The sequence below is a fragment of the Oratosquilla oratoria genome, chromosome 5 (genome assembly GCF_046742065.1).
Source record: "Oratosquilla oratoria isolate Oo_2021 chromosome 5, ASM4674206v1, whole genome shotgun sequence".
NCBI lineage: Eukaryota > Metazoa > Arthropoda > Malacostraca > Stomatopoda > Squillidae > Oratosquilla > Oratosquilla oratoria.
In genome coordinates this window covers 77,252,416-77,266,900 of record NC_134781.1, presented here as the reverse complement: position 1 = coordinate 77,266,900, position 14,485 = coordinate 77,252,416, and the positions used below count along the sequence as shown (strand labels likewise).

General features: G+C 41.3%; 1 protein-coding gene across 1 annotated transcript in view; it reads left to right on the top strand.

Annotated features, from left to right (window-relative positions):
- Positions 1 to 14,485, top strand: part of ptc (protein patched) — a 110,899-nt gene that overhangs the window by 77,734 nt on the left and 18,680 nt on the right. Inside the window, exon 6 of the mRNA XM_076185468.1 lies at positions 11,131 to 11,254. Coding sequence (XP_076041583.1) covers positions 11,131 to 11,254 — 124 coding nt within the window. The remainder of the gene's footprint in view (positions 1 to 11,130; positions 11,255 to 14,485) is intronic.

The window sequence follows — 14,485 nt, the reverse complement described above, 5'->3', positions numbered from 1 at the left end:
CTGTCGCCATCATTTATTTCCGCCTCTGACGTTCCTCCTGCTTATCTTTGTTATTCCTGACCTCACTCTCCCTCTCCTCCTCCAACCATTATTCACTTTCATCGCAGTCATGATTCCTCCTCAGCTTCCTCCATCTTCTCTTCTCTTCCGTTTCTTCTTCCGCCATGTACACTCCCTCTCCTTCCTCCCCCTACTCATCATCCTTCCCCTCGTGCTCTTTCTCCCATACCACTCTCTCATCATCCTCTTCGTCATCCTCCTTCCCCTCTTTCTTTTACTCGTGCCCGAACTCCACCTCTACTCCATCCTCCTGCTCGCCGTTCCACCTGCCATAATTGCGAGATCTCCTCCCCTTGCCGTCGCTCCCTCCATCCGTCCTCCCTCCCACTCTCCTTCCCTCCCTCCCTCCCTCCCTCCTTCCATGTCTCATCCTTTTCCTCTTCCCCGGACTCGCCCCCGTTCATTCTTTCCCATACCATCTCCCACTTTCAATTCCCTTCCCCCACTCCCCACTCCTATTTCTTCCTTTTCCTTCCTCTCCTCCATCCACCTCCTTATGCCCAACCCCCACTCCTCCAACCTCGCAATTTCCTTTTGCCAATGAGACGCCGGGTTCCCAGGGCTGTGCTTGAAAACCAAGAGGACAGACCACAACGCAGAGACACGGCGGTCTGCCCGGGTCAGAGCAAGGGCATGGTGCGGCGCAAGTCACATGCCAAGGACGGAGTAATTGCTAAATAAATAAATTAGTAATGAATAATACAAATGTAATAATTAATATAATATAGATTATATAGATGGTGTAGTAGAATTAATCTAAATTATATATGAATACTATAATAGACAAATAAGTGTAAGGATAGGTAAAAGGAAGGGGAATGCCAAAGTAATAGTGTATAGATTAGATCAATTGGAGAAGTACTGTAGACCAGGTATTTGTTATATGAAAGTCTTGAAAATTCAAAATGGATTACGTTCGGGAGGAAGTCTTTCCACTCCTTGGCCGTGGTATTAAGCAAGGTTCTAAAAAGTACTCGAATGAACTCAGTCTTTGTGAATACTCATGCATTTATTAGGACACCTGAATATTGTGGCTTCAGCTTTCCAGAAGTTTCTGTGACAAGTGATCTGGGTCTTGAGACGATCACGAAGGAAGCTTGGAGGAAAACGCAAATTTCTTGAAGAATCATTCGTCCGCAAGAAAGGATCGAACAACGTTTAACTTCTTCAGCGTGGTGCCTCACCTTCAGCTGAATTGAATTGTCGTTGTGATGAAAGAGTGAAGCTTCCAGTGGAGTTTGCATACTACCATACCCTGGGGAAGAATAACCATTGTGACAAGAGCGACAAAAAGTAATGCAAAAAACAGTTGACTAGGGATATATATATATATATATATATATATATATATATATATATATATATATATATATATATATATATATATATATATATATATATATACACACACGCTCACACACACACATGTGACAGATGTGGAACCTTTCCATACCTAAACAATTACCTAACCGCACCCAGTAGGAAATACTTACGACCCACCTGTTAACAAGAGTTGTGACATGTTCAACAGCTTGACCGCTGACGGGGTTTGCAGGTTGATTATTGTGATGACTTGGGGACCGTCAGAATAAACCTCGCAAGTCAGCTGACGCTTCTGCACCAAGACAGTGGCAAGCGAGATGCACAACTTACCTCGGAACTAAAACGGGAACAATACGAAGTTAAGCACACTGGAAAACGAGAAGGCTGCATCCCTTAGGCTTCGCCTCTTAATGGCAGACCCTCCTCTCTTAGACACACAAGGCAGATACAGATCTCAAAACCAGTTAGTCGAGATATTATACCAATTATCCCATCGAGTCGTGGGGTCTCCTTGCGCGCGATTCAAATCGTGTGGCTGCAAAGTAAAGACGTCAGGCAGTCGACTTTGTCGCCTTGCGAACTCCATGTATAGTCTACTGGTGTCCACATTTCGCAGCCTGTTGTTAGTGCCTTAGGGAGGCAGGTAATGAATCATTTAAATTACGAAATTCATTGTATTTTTTTGTTTTAGCGGGTGAGAATAACGAAATACACTAGAGGTTCTGGATAATTTACCTGTAGAACAGGAACAACAAATGGTAAATTATCTTACGAGTGTAGAATAATAAAATAAATTTCTAAAAAGAATGTGTCAGTAGGTAGACTGCTGGTTAAATTAAGCTATCTTGCATATTAACGAGAGCAAGCAAGCAGAGCCATCAAGCTGTCGCCAGTTGTAACGAGGTGACGAGACCAGACACCGCGCCACCGTTGAATCCGCTTTGCATGCATCCGCTGTGTTTGAACCCGGCCGCTGCGCTGACAAACCGACGAGAGTGGTCATGTCGATGATTTAGTTAGGGTATATCCGACAGCGGCTTCAAATGCTCAGTTGATAGTTAGGCACTCGTGGAAAGATATGTACATTGGAAAGAAAGTCAGACTGGAGGTACTAGTAGAGAGGCATCGGCCAATCGAAAGTACGAGAATGAGTAGGTCAGTGTAAGGCTTTGCCGACAGGCATCTTTGAACGGGTAGGCATAACCCACCTTGTCATCGCTGGGTTGAATTCCAGATGTATTGTTAAGGTACATAACAACAGCGTTTGCTTGCTATTGTTATAGTAAGTTGTAAATGTTAGTAGTATTAAAAGAAAAACTCAGCTGAAGAGAGTTGCAGTGGCGTACGCGTTGGCGGGAATGTGGGCAGCGTGCGACTGTGGCTCCAGCATTTGCCATATAGGGACGGGCCCAGGCGGGCCACCCCTGACGCTCAGCCATTCTCCCGGGCCGGCCACCCTCCGTAGCGTCCACTCCCCACACTAGTTCCGTTTGTATTTGTCAAAGGCACCGTGGATTGCTTGCACTACACCTTTCGGGAAACAGAATTAGGCCCGCTTAGGCCACTGGCAGTAATCTGATCACTGTCTCAAGCCGGTCTGACTTCTACCAATGAGAAGTAATGGGAGTGAAACTTGCACTTTTTTTCTGGCCTGAGGTTTGCATACTGAACAGTTAGAGTGCCTTTGACGACCAGTACAGATGAAAGACATTAAGACAGCAACGAAGCAAAGGGAGAAAGAAAAACAGGGGAGGAGTCGTAGTGTACATACGACTTCAGCCCAAAGAGACGTCTTGGCACAATGTTCAAATGAAAGGACTACAAGCGTTGTGAGACCGTTGCAGATGAGAGGGGGTGGTGGGGGAGGGGGGTATTTGATGGTCAGAGTATTGTAAGAATACCTAAAGGACGGTCAGCGGTACAGTGGTTGACTGGGGACAAACAATAGGTTCAGAAGATAAATTCAGATACGAACAATGCACAGGGAATTGCATGATATCCATATTAGGTGAAAGATTATTGTTATCTCGCCATTTTGACCAGTGTAGGTCCTATAACACGACGTCTATAGCTTTTTGTTCCAATGCCAGATTTTTTTTCCAATGAGCGATTCGGGACTATATATATATATATATATATATATATATATATATATATATATATATATATGTATATATATATATATATATATATATATATATATATATATATATATATAGTTTATCAAGATGATCCCTTTTGGTACCGGGAGTACGCTAAAGAGGTAAGATGGCGGAAGTCAAATATTAATAATAAAAAAATAGAATTAAGTAGAAAAGTAAGAAAGAGTTCCTCTCTCCATCCGAAATTGTGAAAAATTAATATTAATCTGGGTGGGTGGCAGCTAGATTAAAAGAAAAACTGTCATCCTGTGCGGAAGAGTGTAAACTAGGACGGCAGAAGAGCATCTGCTATTTCCGTTCATACTTGGGTAGAGAAAGGCGTTCAGCCGCTTTGGGAGTCTCAGCGTACCGGTCTTTTTTTTCTAATCCAATAATTCAACCTACTACCAGATTGCGAAGGGACTCGCAGTTCATTGTTTGGTTATTTTTACTGTCGTCCATTCAGCTGTTTATGATGGGGGCTGTTGAGTGAGTCGCTTGCTCTAGTTGATAACATACTTGATCTGTTTCCCGTTGACCCGTAGGTTCGAAATCTTATCAGTAGACTCGAAATTGCTCTACCGATCATTATTTCCAAAACATTCCCAAGTGCTTTTCTGAGTACACATGACGAGAGGCCTTCCAACATCATATTGATGAAGTTAAGGCAACCGAGTCGAAAGACAGTGGTACAGAATGTGCCGTTTTCTTTGAGAATTGCAAATTCTCTCTCTCTCTCTCTCTCTCTCTCTCTCTCTCTCTCTCTCTCTCTCTCTCTCTCTCTCTCTCTCTCTCTCTCTCTCTCTCCCCCATGGGATCAGGGAGTATGTTTCCGTCTTATGGTCTAGTCGTGTCTTGTGAAGTTTACTTTAGATTTCTTCTATTATACGAGTATATATATACGGTGACGCAATTTACATATTTTATTCTGACCAAGACTATACTGGATTCAGAACTACAGGTTTGTAATCGATATAGACTCGAAATTGTTTTGCATCTGTCCCGACTAGACGAATAAAATCGTTTTGAATAAACCAGAATGAAATATGCAAATGGTGTGTTACAGAAAGGGAGTATTCGTCCCCCTACCACCCACCCGCCCCCACCTATCCCTCCTCATGATGTCATTTATATTTTTTTTATCAGGCTGTTTTATTCAGATCTTGAAGAAAACGGGACCACGTGAGCGATCGAAATGCTCACCGTCTGGTGTTAGTCAAAACAAAATTTGTATAGTTGGAAATCCTCTATGGAATGTTTTTGCTTAGATATAATCGCATGAGGGCACCCTTCTAGATTTGTATGAAAGTCTTGTATATTCAGTGTAAGGTTTATCGGAAATTATTTGAAGGTAGATTGCTTAACAAATGTTCAACAGAATCGTTTTTATTTCATAATTTCTTGGCGGTAACTTTTCTCGTTGTAGCGTTGACAGAATGATATATGAGAATTATGCAAATACATCCATCCTTATCATTGTATTAATTTTATTTTATTTTCTTTTATTGTTTTTATTATTATAAGGGAACTATTGTACAACCATCTTTTAAATACTCAAGAACGAAAGATGTATTTGCATAGAAACGGTATGTCGTAGGTCAGGTTCGGTTGTTCGCAGTAACATCGACTGTACACAGCACTCGGCTTAATAATTTCATTCTTGCACTGCCATGTGTTTTTTTACACCACCAGTCTTCATCATTCTTAATTACGAGTTCGCCTGTGAAAGGTTTATGCTATTTTATTACATTTACTTCTTCGCTGAAGTTTTACAAAACCGCATTGCCTGAACCTACTTCATTGAACCCCAACCAGTTTTCTCGGAGCACTTTTTTCACCCGCTGTAGAAGAACAAGATTCGACCCGACCACACATAATTCGGAACACATGTTCGTTTCGGGTAAAATATATTTATTTGGTCGTACCAGCCCAATGCTTGGGGGCACATTCAGCGCACTCTCTCGGGGGTAAGCCAAACGTCGATTTGAACAAAGGAAAATAGATAAATGAAAATAGATAAATAACATAACATAAAAATGAAATCCTATAAAATAAAATAAGAATAAATTAGATTCTAGGACCGGGCGCCTTGGGAAAGCTACTAACGACCGAGATAGTATATATTAACGATTCTTTAACGTTTAAGGCAACTGCTGTTGCACAACAAAACGACATATCACCAAAATGGCGCAGGCTCGGAATTCATTGATGAGATACGAGCATGGTGTTAATGTACAGGTGCACCACTGGTGCATGGAATTTTCCACTATTAGGCGTACAATGAGTAGTATTCGGTGAACTTGAGAAGGAGACAAATGTGAAGGAATTATTGTTGCCATTGGCACTTCGAGCTCGCTCGCCAGGGAGCCTCGTTAGGTAATAGTTCTGTGGTTGGCAGTTTCATCAGATGCTATTGCATGTGCACTGAAGGAGTTGGGTGATTAAGTTGCAAGCGCCACAGTAATTGGGTTGACTAGGGTGGCCATTGCCCTGGGTAGGGCCTCTCTCTATCCTTCCCCCCCTCTCTCTCTCTCTCTCTCTCTCTCTCTCTCTCTCTCTCTCTCTCTCTCTCTCTCTCTCTCTCTCTCTCTCTCTCTCTCTCTCTCTCTCTCTCTCTCACTGGGTTTGCACGTATGTGCTTGTGTATATTAACTCACCTTGAACCTTGCATTTGGGTCCATTTGATGTTATCAGACTCTGCCATTTAATTTTGAAAGCATGTGGTCGAAGAGCTTGTCCTCTTCACTAAGAGGTACTTCATTTAGTACGTGTCGATCTACTCTGCTTGTTGTGTTTATATATATATATATATTACTGGTGCTACGACATATCTTTGTTGTGACATATATATATGTATATATATATATATATATATATATATATATATATATATATGTATAAACTCCATTATGTGTCACTTTAAAATAAAATTTGTAACTATTTAAGGATGGTCCCTGTATGTTTGTCTTTTATATGAATTGGACTATTTTTTTCTCTAATTTATTATTGCTTGTTTGTTTATTTATTTGGAGGTCCAGTTTTTTTACGGAAAGGTATGTAGGCGGGCCTGAAGATCGTTGCCAAATGCTGTGGGGATGCGGGATTCCCACTCACTGAAACTCGAGACACCAATCATTTATTGTTTGTTATTTTCCTTTTTGCGTTTATTGACTTATTTCCACGTTCGCATCGTGCCTCCCCACCTTTCGCGTTTTCTCTTTTTCTCCTCTCGTCTATGATCCTCGTTGTTTTGTTATTTGTGAGCCTCTCAGGTTTTCATCTCTTAAACATTATATCCGGTTCCTTACTTGTGATTTAATATCTTAGTTCTAATCGCTATGAGATTAGTCTGTCTATAATGGTGTACATCACTCTGATTGGTTATCCTTATATGTTTAGGTATCAATTCCTTGCCTATTTTTTCAGGTATCACTTTGTAATGTATACCTTCTTTACTTTGAATTATATATATATATATATATATATATATATATATATATATATATATCTATATATATAATCTATATATATATATATATATATATATATATATATATATATATATACTGTATATATATGTATATATATATATTCCGATTATTTATCCTGTATAGACCTCTGTAATATCAAATACTTTATAATCCAAGGCTTTCTTCCTTGCTATACTTTGTACCTTTATGAAGCCAATAACTCAAGATTTCCTGCCTCCCTCGTTGGTTTGTGGAAAAAGTTATCGAAGTGTATTACTTCTAATCGTGTTTCTGATTTTTTTTTTTATTCCGTATGTTGAAAAGTGTTCAGGTTTTAATAGCTCTCGGTAGGTGTGTGCGTGTGTGCGTGCACGTATGTGCATGTGAGTGTGTGTGTGCGTGCGTGTCTGTCATTCTTTTGTTTTGGTTAATCATTGAAACCCCAAAAAAGAGAACTTCATGGTAGTCTTCCAGATTGTTCTTTAGGTGACCAAAAAAAAAAAAAACTTTTTAATGAAGGGTTGGGATGGAAACCCCAGGGTTAGGTCATACTTAACTTACAAGAAGACCACCCTTTAACGATGGCACGGAAGTCGAGGGGGCGTGGTTACAGAAAAGTAGTTGTGGGTTGCTCACTAGCCAGGCCCATTTAATTTGGGAAGTCAAGGACCCAGATACTAACTCACACTGACCCATCATACTTTGTCATATTAACTGTTGATTGTTTGGACACAACATTAGGTTTAGAGCCGTGGTTAGAGAGTGATTATATACACGCACACACGCTCGCATGTACACACACACACACACACACACACACATTTAGGTACATAATGAGTTCTAGTACGGACTAATAACGGGTACCTGCTGGTAGAGGTCCTGCAAGATAGACTGCGAAGAGAATCATCTCCCTGTTGTCCATTTTCAAAACACGTCAACCTCATATCCTCCAGCTGAAGGTGAAGCCTTGAGGGGCTGGCACTTGGTACCCGGACTGGACCCAATATCTTGACAACTTCACATACTTTTCCTCCATTTTTTCAAACATAGAGAGCTGGTAGCCATCGATTGCCCCCCTCCTACCGCTTTAAGCTGGTGAAATAGAAACAGTCCCACATTAATACAAGATAGATAATAGCCCAAATTTTCATCCCAGAGAGATCTACTATGAAAGGACACGGTGACCGTTGCCAGCCGTTGTGGGGCTGCGGCTTTCAAGTCAGTGAAACTCGCGGCAACTCCTTTTATGAGATCTAACATCATACTACATTGCATAGGTTTGGCAAAGTAGATTGGGGAGGTATTGCATGTAAAATTGGGTCCAGGTGAATTAGGAATATCCAAACTCATCGATTACTAAAGGGGGAATTGCTTTTGATAACGACGATGGTAATGATGGTAATAATTATAAGAAGAATAGTAATGCATAGTAAAAGAGACGAAGAAGAGGAGAGAGGTTGAAGGAGTTGGGGAAGAAAAAGATGAAAGAATGAAGAAGGTCAAAGAGAACTGTTGATTACGTAGGCGTGGCTGATGGTGTCTTCAGAAACAATTTATTGGACTTGTGCAGTGCTCATTTGCGGTTTTTAGATTGACGTTGAACAAACACCAGCCGGGGGAACGAGGTGGTCGGTTGGGTAGCGTAGCCGTCCTGCTTCGTCCATTGGAACTCCTGTTTTTCGCTTTACGAAAAATCACTTCACCCTCGCAGCTTCTCTTGAGATTCGTACTCTGTTATCAAGGCGAATCTCTGGGTGGAGACGAGTTCTTTACGTGCAGGTGGGTCACCTATAGTCCAAGGACTTATCCTGCTTACCGAGAGATCCGGTACTTATGCAGTGCATTTCCTTAGCCTCCTAGAAAACCACTTGAACACTGATTTATATCGCTGAACATCCACTAACTCCCACTAGTTATCGGTATGTGGGCCCACTTATGGTACTCTGTTGCCCTTTGATGGCTCACGATGGCTGAAAACTATCCATAAAAGAAATCTTTATTGGCACAAGAAATTGCGGCATAGTAGGGGCCTTACTCATGGGGAAAAATCAGTCACTATTCAGAAAGGCGGATAGAATTGTGTATTAACCCCCCTGCCCCCCCCACCACTCTCTCTCTCTCTCTCTCTCTCTCTCTCTCTCTCTCTCTCTCTCTCTCTCTCTCTCTCTCTCTCTCTCTCTCTCTCTAAGTCTCTTGATGACCTCTGGTATCCAAGGCAGTTTAATTACTACAAGAAGACATATTTGGGAAGTCTAATTATACGATAATTGAGATGTTTGTTATTGTCATATTAAACACAGTTTATATGTTTTAAGTCATTAGTATAATTCTGTACATTAACCAAAGTGTAGTGGATGTATAAAATAATACTTCAGAAATCATAAACTATCTACAAAGGATTACAAAGGAAGAACATGCCGACAGAGGACCTTTTGGTATCTAGAATACTTACATTTCTGACTGTGAATCCCATTAGTCTTACTGCCTTGTACACATTAATTCTGTTTTCATTACACGCATGCAAACATATATGTATACATACATAAGTGCATGCATACATACATACATACATACATACATATACAACAAAAGCCCTTCTCCCCTTTCTAAGGTTGGGGGTGGGAAGGCTGAGTCAAAGTACATATAAATCCCATTCATTCTAAACGTAGGCCCATTCACTGCCCCTTCCATCAGAGCACCTCGTGGATAAAGGTTCATCCCTGCCCCTCACCACATTGCTAAGGTTAAAGTCAGTGCAATGAGACACAGCACCTCCAGAGCTGAAGATGGGTTACCCCCACCACTTCATCGTATGGTGACCCCCCCCCTCTTCCCGCTCCTTAAAAAAAAAAAATATATATATATATAGTTAACTCACTGTTCTAGGTTAATAGTCCAGCATGTATAGTGCCATGCACTCGTAGCGTCGTGAATGAAGAGACCTGTTCATCATTTGACCCATGTAACAAGAATACTGCCACCGTGTTCTCTTGAGAGTCGTAAAAGGTGTACACACACACACACACACACACACACACACACACACACACACACACACACACACATATATATATATATATATATATATATATATATATATATATATATGCAGAAGAAATTAGTTGAATGCGTGATTCTAGTATGCAGAAAAACCACTAGGAAAATAACAAATGAGACCGAGCGGATTCGTCTATTCAGACGAAAGCGCTCGGCTTCATTTCTGTTATTTTCCTAGTGTTTTTCTGCATATATATATACATATATATATATATATATACATATATATATAACATATGTATATGTATATATATATATATATATATATATATATATATATATATTAAATAGAAAGGGGAGCTGAGGTGGGAGGTTAAGGTATCCTTTATTTTCACATTTCCTCCCACGAAGACACAAGGGAGTATCTCAGTAGTGGGTCTGGGGTGGTGGGGGTGAACGGACATGGTCGTCTGGAAGTGAAAAACCGGGCGTAGGCGGTTCGAATCCTCCCCCTCCCTCACTAGAAGTCAGTAAGATATACACAGTCCTAAATCCACAAACTCCACCAAAGACTGTCATGCCTAACCCCCTCGCAGAGTGGGTAACGGCTGAAATGTTGAAAAAAAAATCATTTCTCGTACTTTTAATTATATGGTTGGTTAGGCAACGGTTATACCCTGTAATTAACATCGCCTTAGATAGACTGCTCCTCTCAATCACCACATTAGTGACATCTTCACTCCCACTTTTTAGTGAAATGGAGGGCAGTAATCGGCGGTGTATTTTTATCGACATTACTACAGTCATCATGACTGCAGTAGGCTGGTAGGATTCTCGCATGCATATTGTGTTTATGTGGCTTTGGTATGTACAGTATGAGTATATGTAGATAAATTTGTGTCCATAAAGTGACTAGTATAATCCACTATATTTGAATGTGCGTATGTTCGCACTTATTGACCACCTATGAATGTGTGTGTGTATGTATTTGTGCGTGCTTGCACAGCTTTCCACATACCTCCCACCCAGTGCAAGTCATGTTGCTCGTTATTTCTCGTCTTTAACCTCGATCTTGCGCGCTCGACAACGAACACACATGAACCTCTATTAACTCCGGTATTTCTTTTGCTCCCCTGCAGAGGCCAAGGGCCGGGCGTGACTTGGATGAACCTGAACCCGGAGAGCATCGTGGAAAAAATGCGTCAACTCAAAGACTACGACACCTATTTCCCCTTCCAGGGCTTCATCAACTTCATGAAACGGGTAAGTTGTAACGGCGAGCCGGGGGAAGCTTGGCCGCCGCCACGCGCATGCGTAAACATACTTGTCTGTTGTCATCTGAATTACGGGTTTACTAATTGTATTTTCGTATGTTGGTAGGCTCGTAATTAACATTCCTAATATCATTAGTTCGTTGCTGTATTTTATTTTTCATGTTGTCTTCTTATTTATTGTCGCTCTCCTTGAAGCTCCACATCTGTTGTTAATTATTTTTGTTGTGATTATTGGCATTATACCCATTCATGTTTTATGTAATTGGTGCTCTTATTTTTAATTTTCTTTAATCATGTGTTCAATGACTAGGCGTAACATATCGTTGGAATTTTTAACGATTTATTATCGGTGTCATATATATTGGTTTCAAGAATGTAAGGTTAGTTAGAACCTTCTTAGGATATCCAATATCGATAATGAATAGGTCACTTGAGCGTAGTTATAAATATGAGCATAATTTTCAATGCCATAAGATTTACCTCTGCCTTCGCTGCAAAGGGAAACTTGTTAAAATTTTAACATAAAGCAATTTTTGTTGCCATCACTGACCAGAAAGTTAATATTTTTTGGGCTGCCTGCGATACCTGATCCCGTTTTCCCGCCAAAGGTGTTCGTTGGGCGGGCGGGCGTTGCGTGGCGAGTCTCGAGGAAGTCGACTTTTCCACTGGAGAAGGGTGTAGTATGTAGATTGACTGCAGAAGTATAATATTAGTACAAATATCAGATGTATAAATAGAAGTTGATGTTTATGCTAATAGAGTATAACGTTAAAGGCGTTGGTCCACAAGAAATGGGGCATGTGAAAAAAAGGGCCGCTTCTATTAAAAAAAATCGACGAGGCGATTTTGAACACTCGTTCATATCGTGCGTGTGTGCGTATCTAGTAAACATTTTATAGCTAAGCTATGGTCGTAGGGAACCATCACTGTGAGACGTGAATGCCATGGTGTACAAAGGTGAATTAAGTAGCCTGTCGTCTTTCAAATTGAGAGAATGCGTACAACCCAAGACGGAAGTATGAGAGGAAGCGGTTGAGATGGCATTGTGCGGATGGCACGTACTAGACAAATGTATGAAGAGAAGGTAACAGGGCTTTGTCTAGTTTTTTTTTCGTAAATAATATCTACCACTTCTATCGTGCACAGAAAATATTGAGTAAAGGAGTTGGTAACAAGAAGATTAATAAGTAATAGGGCGGAGGAATAGTGAAAATTGAAAGTGATCAGTACATTTTTTTTATTAGTTTCCAGTAATAAAAGAGTGATGAGTGACTTAGTTCGTAGAAATATCACTGTTATCTTTAAAATATGGATTACGTAAAACATGCCACCATTTGGTCTGATTAAGGAAATTGTAGGGATAATTCTTAATAAAATCCACTTACGTTAAAGTATAAGGGTTAAAGGTCAACAGGTGATATACAAACCTTTGGGACTTTGTTTAGTGGTATGTGTATGTATGTTCACAAATTGAAGCCATTGTTCTTTGCACGCGCAGTATCGTATGCACGCGCACGCACACATGTATATTCTTGTTCATTTCTGTGTTTCATGACGAAATTTTATCTGTATTTTTGTTTTAATTTTCCAATTCAAGCTGATATGCAGTTATTTTGATCTAACTGCTCTGACTGTAGATCATCAGATACAGCGTAAAGGATTAGATTCAACGGTCATTTTGTAATTTCTGAAAAAGTAAACTTGTAGCATCTTACTCAGAGATGAGAACTTTGGTGTGTGTGTGTGTTTATCTTGTTTTATCTTATGGGAAGGGGAGCTATGCTCGTAGTGTCCCGCCTTTGTACCTCGCAGTGTCTAGTTTACTATTAAATTCGTGTATGGTTTTGGCACACACTATTGTTTTGTCCAGTTTGTTCCAGATGCCCACAACCCTGTGTGGATTTTTTTCAGCTATCTTCTATAACTATCCTTTTTGAGTTTTTTTTATGTCCTCTTGTGTTTCTCATGTCCCAATATAGTAAGTCCTCTCTATCAAGGTCTTCAGTGCCTAGCTGTATTTACCTAGGTGTGTGTGTGTGTGTGTGTGTGTGTGTGTGTGTGTGTGTGTGAATGAATGCATTTTACTGTTCTTGGTATGAACGTAATTTACTCGTACACCTAAAACATCATTGTCCATTGGTGTTACGGGATCGATTTCCAGTTGAATGATTCAGTTCTGTGTACGTGAAAGTGATAGTAGTAGCACTCCGTCACCCGTGCATCTGATACCAGGGGGATCCTCTTTGTGTGTAGATGTTGCGGTTCCCTGCCCAAAGAGTTAATGGCGTAGATCCTGCCACCGCTTTACTTGTGGTCGATAGCTGACATGGCCTGGGTCGAGGGGGCGAAGAAGATCAGGGGAGCTAGGTTTACTTTGCGGGAAGCTTGTGGCTCAAGCGTTTAGCGACCGGACAGCAGCGGGTGTCCGGTTACCTAGCCGAGGAGACTGGGTGATGGGGAACATGGAGCGGGTCATGGCTTATGCCACTGCTGTGTTGTCATTTTCGGGGCTCATTACTCATCAAATCCGACGACATGACGTCTAGTCGTTCTGCGCGCGCGATTTGCCGTCAAATAGGACGCGTCGTCCCAGTAAGACCAACGGTTTTTCTTCTCGTGCGGATTTCTTTCTGGGCGAGCTCTGATACTCGGATAGGGCTGAATACATCTCCCCCAAAGTTCTTAGGGAGGCGTGACTTAGATATTACTTCTGTGCATGCTTGTAATGGGGTGTGTAATGAGCCCAGCGTGCTCGTTGGCGTTGCAAGTTGACGTGGGCAGTGTGCGTTGTGCAGCTGACGGCCAAAGAGAAGGCGAACTTGGGAGAGTCGCGCGGGTCCTTCGTTGGTTTCCACCACACCACGCCACACCCCCTCCCCACCCCACCCCACCCCCTCCGTTTGCCCGCGACACCTGATGCCATTACGTGGGAGGCCCCGGCGTTCCAGGCACCGGGTTTAATTACCTGAGGCCCATGACACACAGATGGCCAAAGTCTTGTCCGTGTACAAGATGTAGTTCGTGCAGCATCCCTGACCCTGTGTTTGTTGCATGCCCTTGTCTTCTGTGAGCAATATGCAGCAGTATTTTGGACGTACTTGAGCGCAGTGTTTTGTTTTATTGACAGGAGTTATTATTCTGGAGGCAAATTTTTTTTTATCGTATTAATCTACGCAAACTAGGATATATAATCGTAATTGGACCCACTGGATTAATGCAC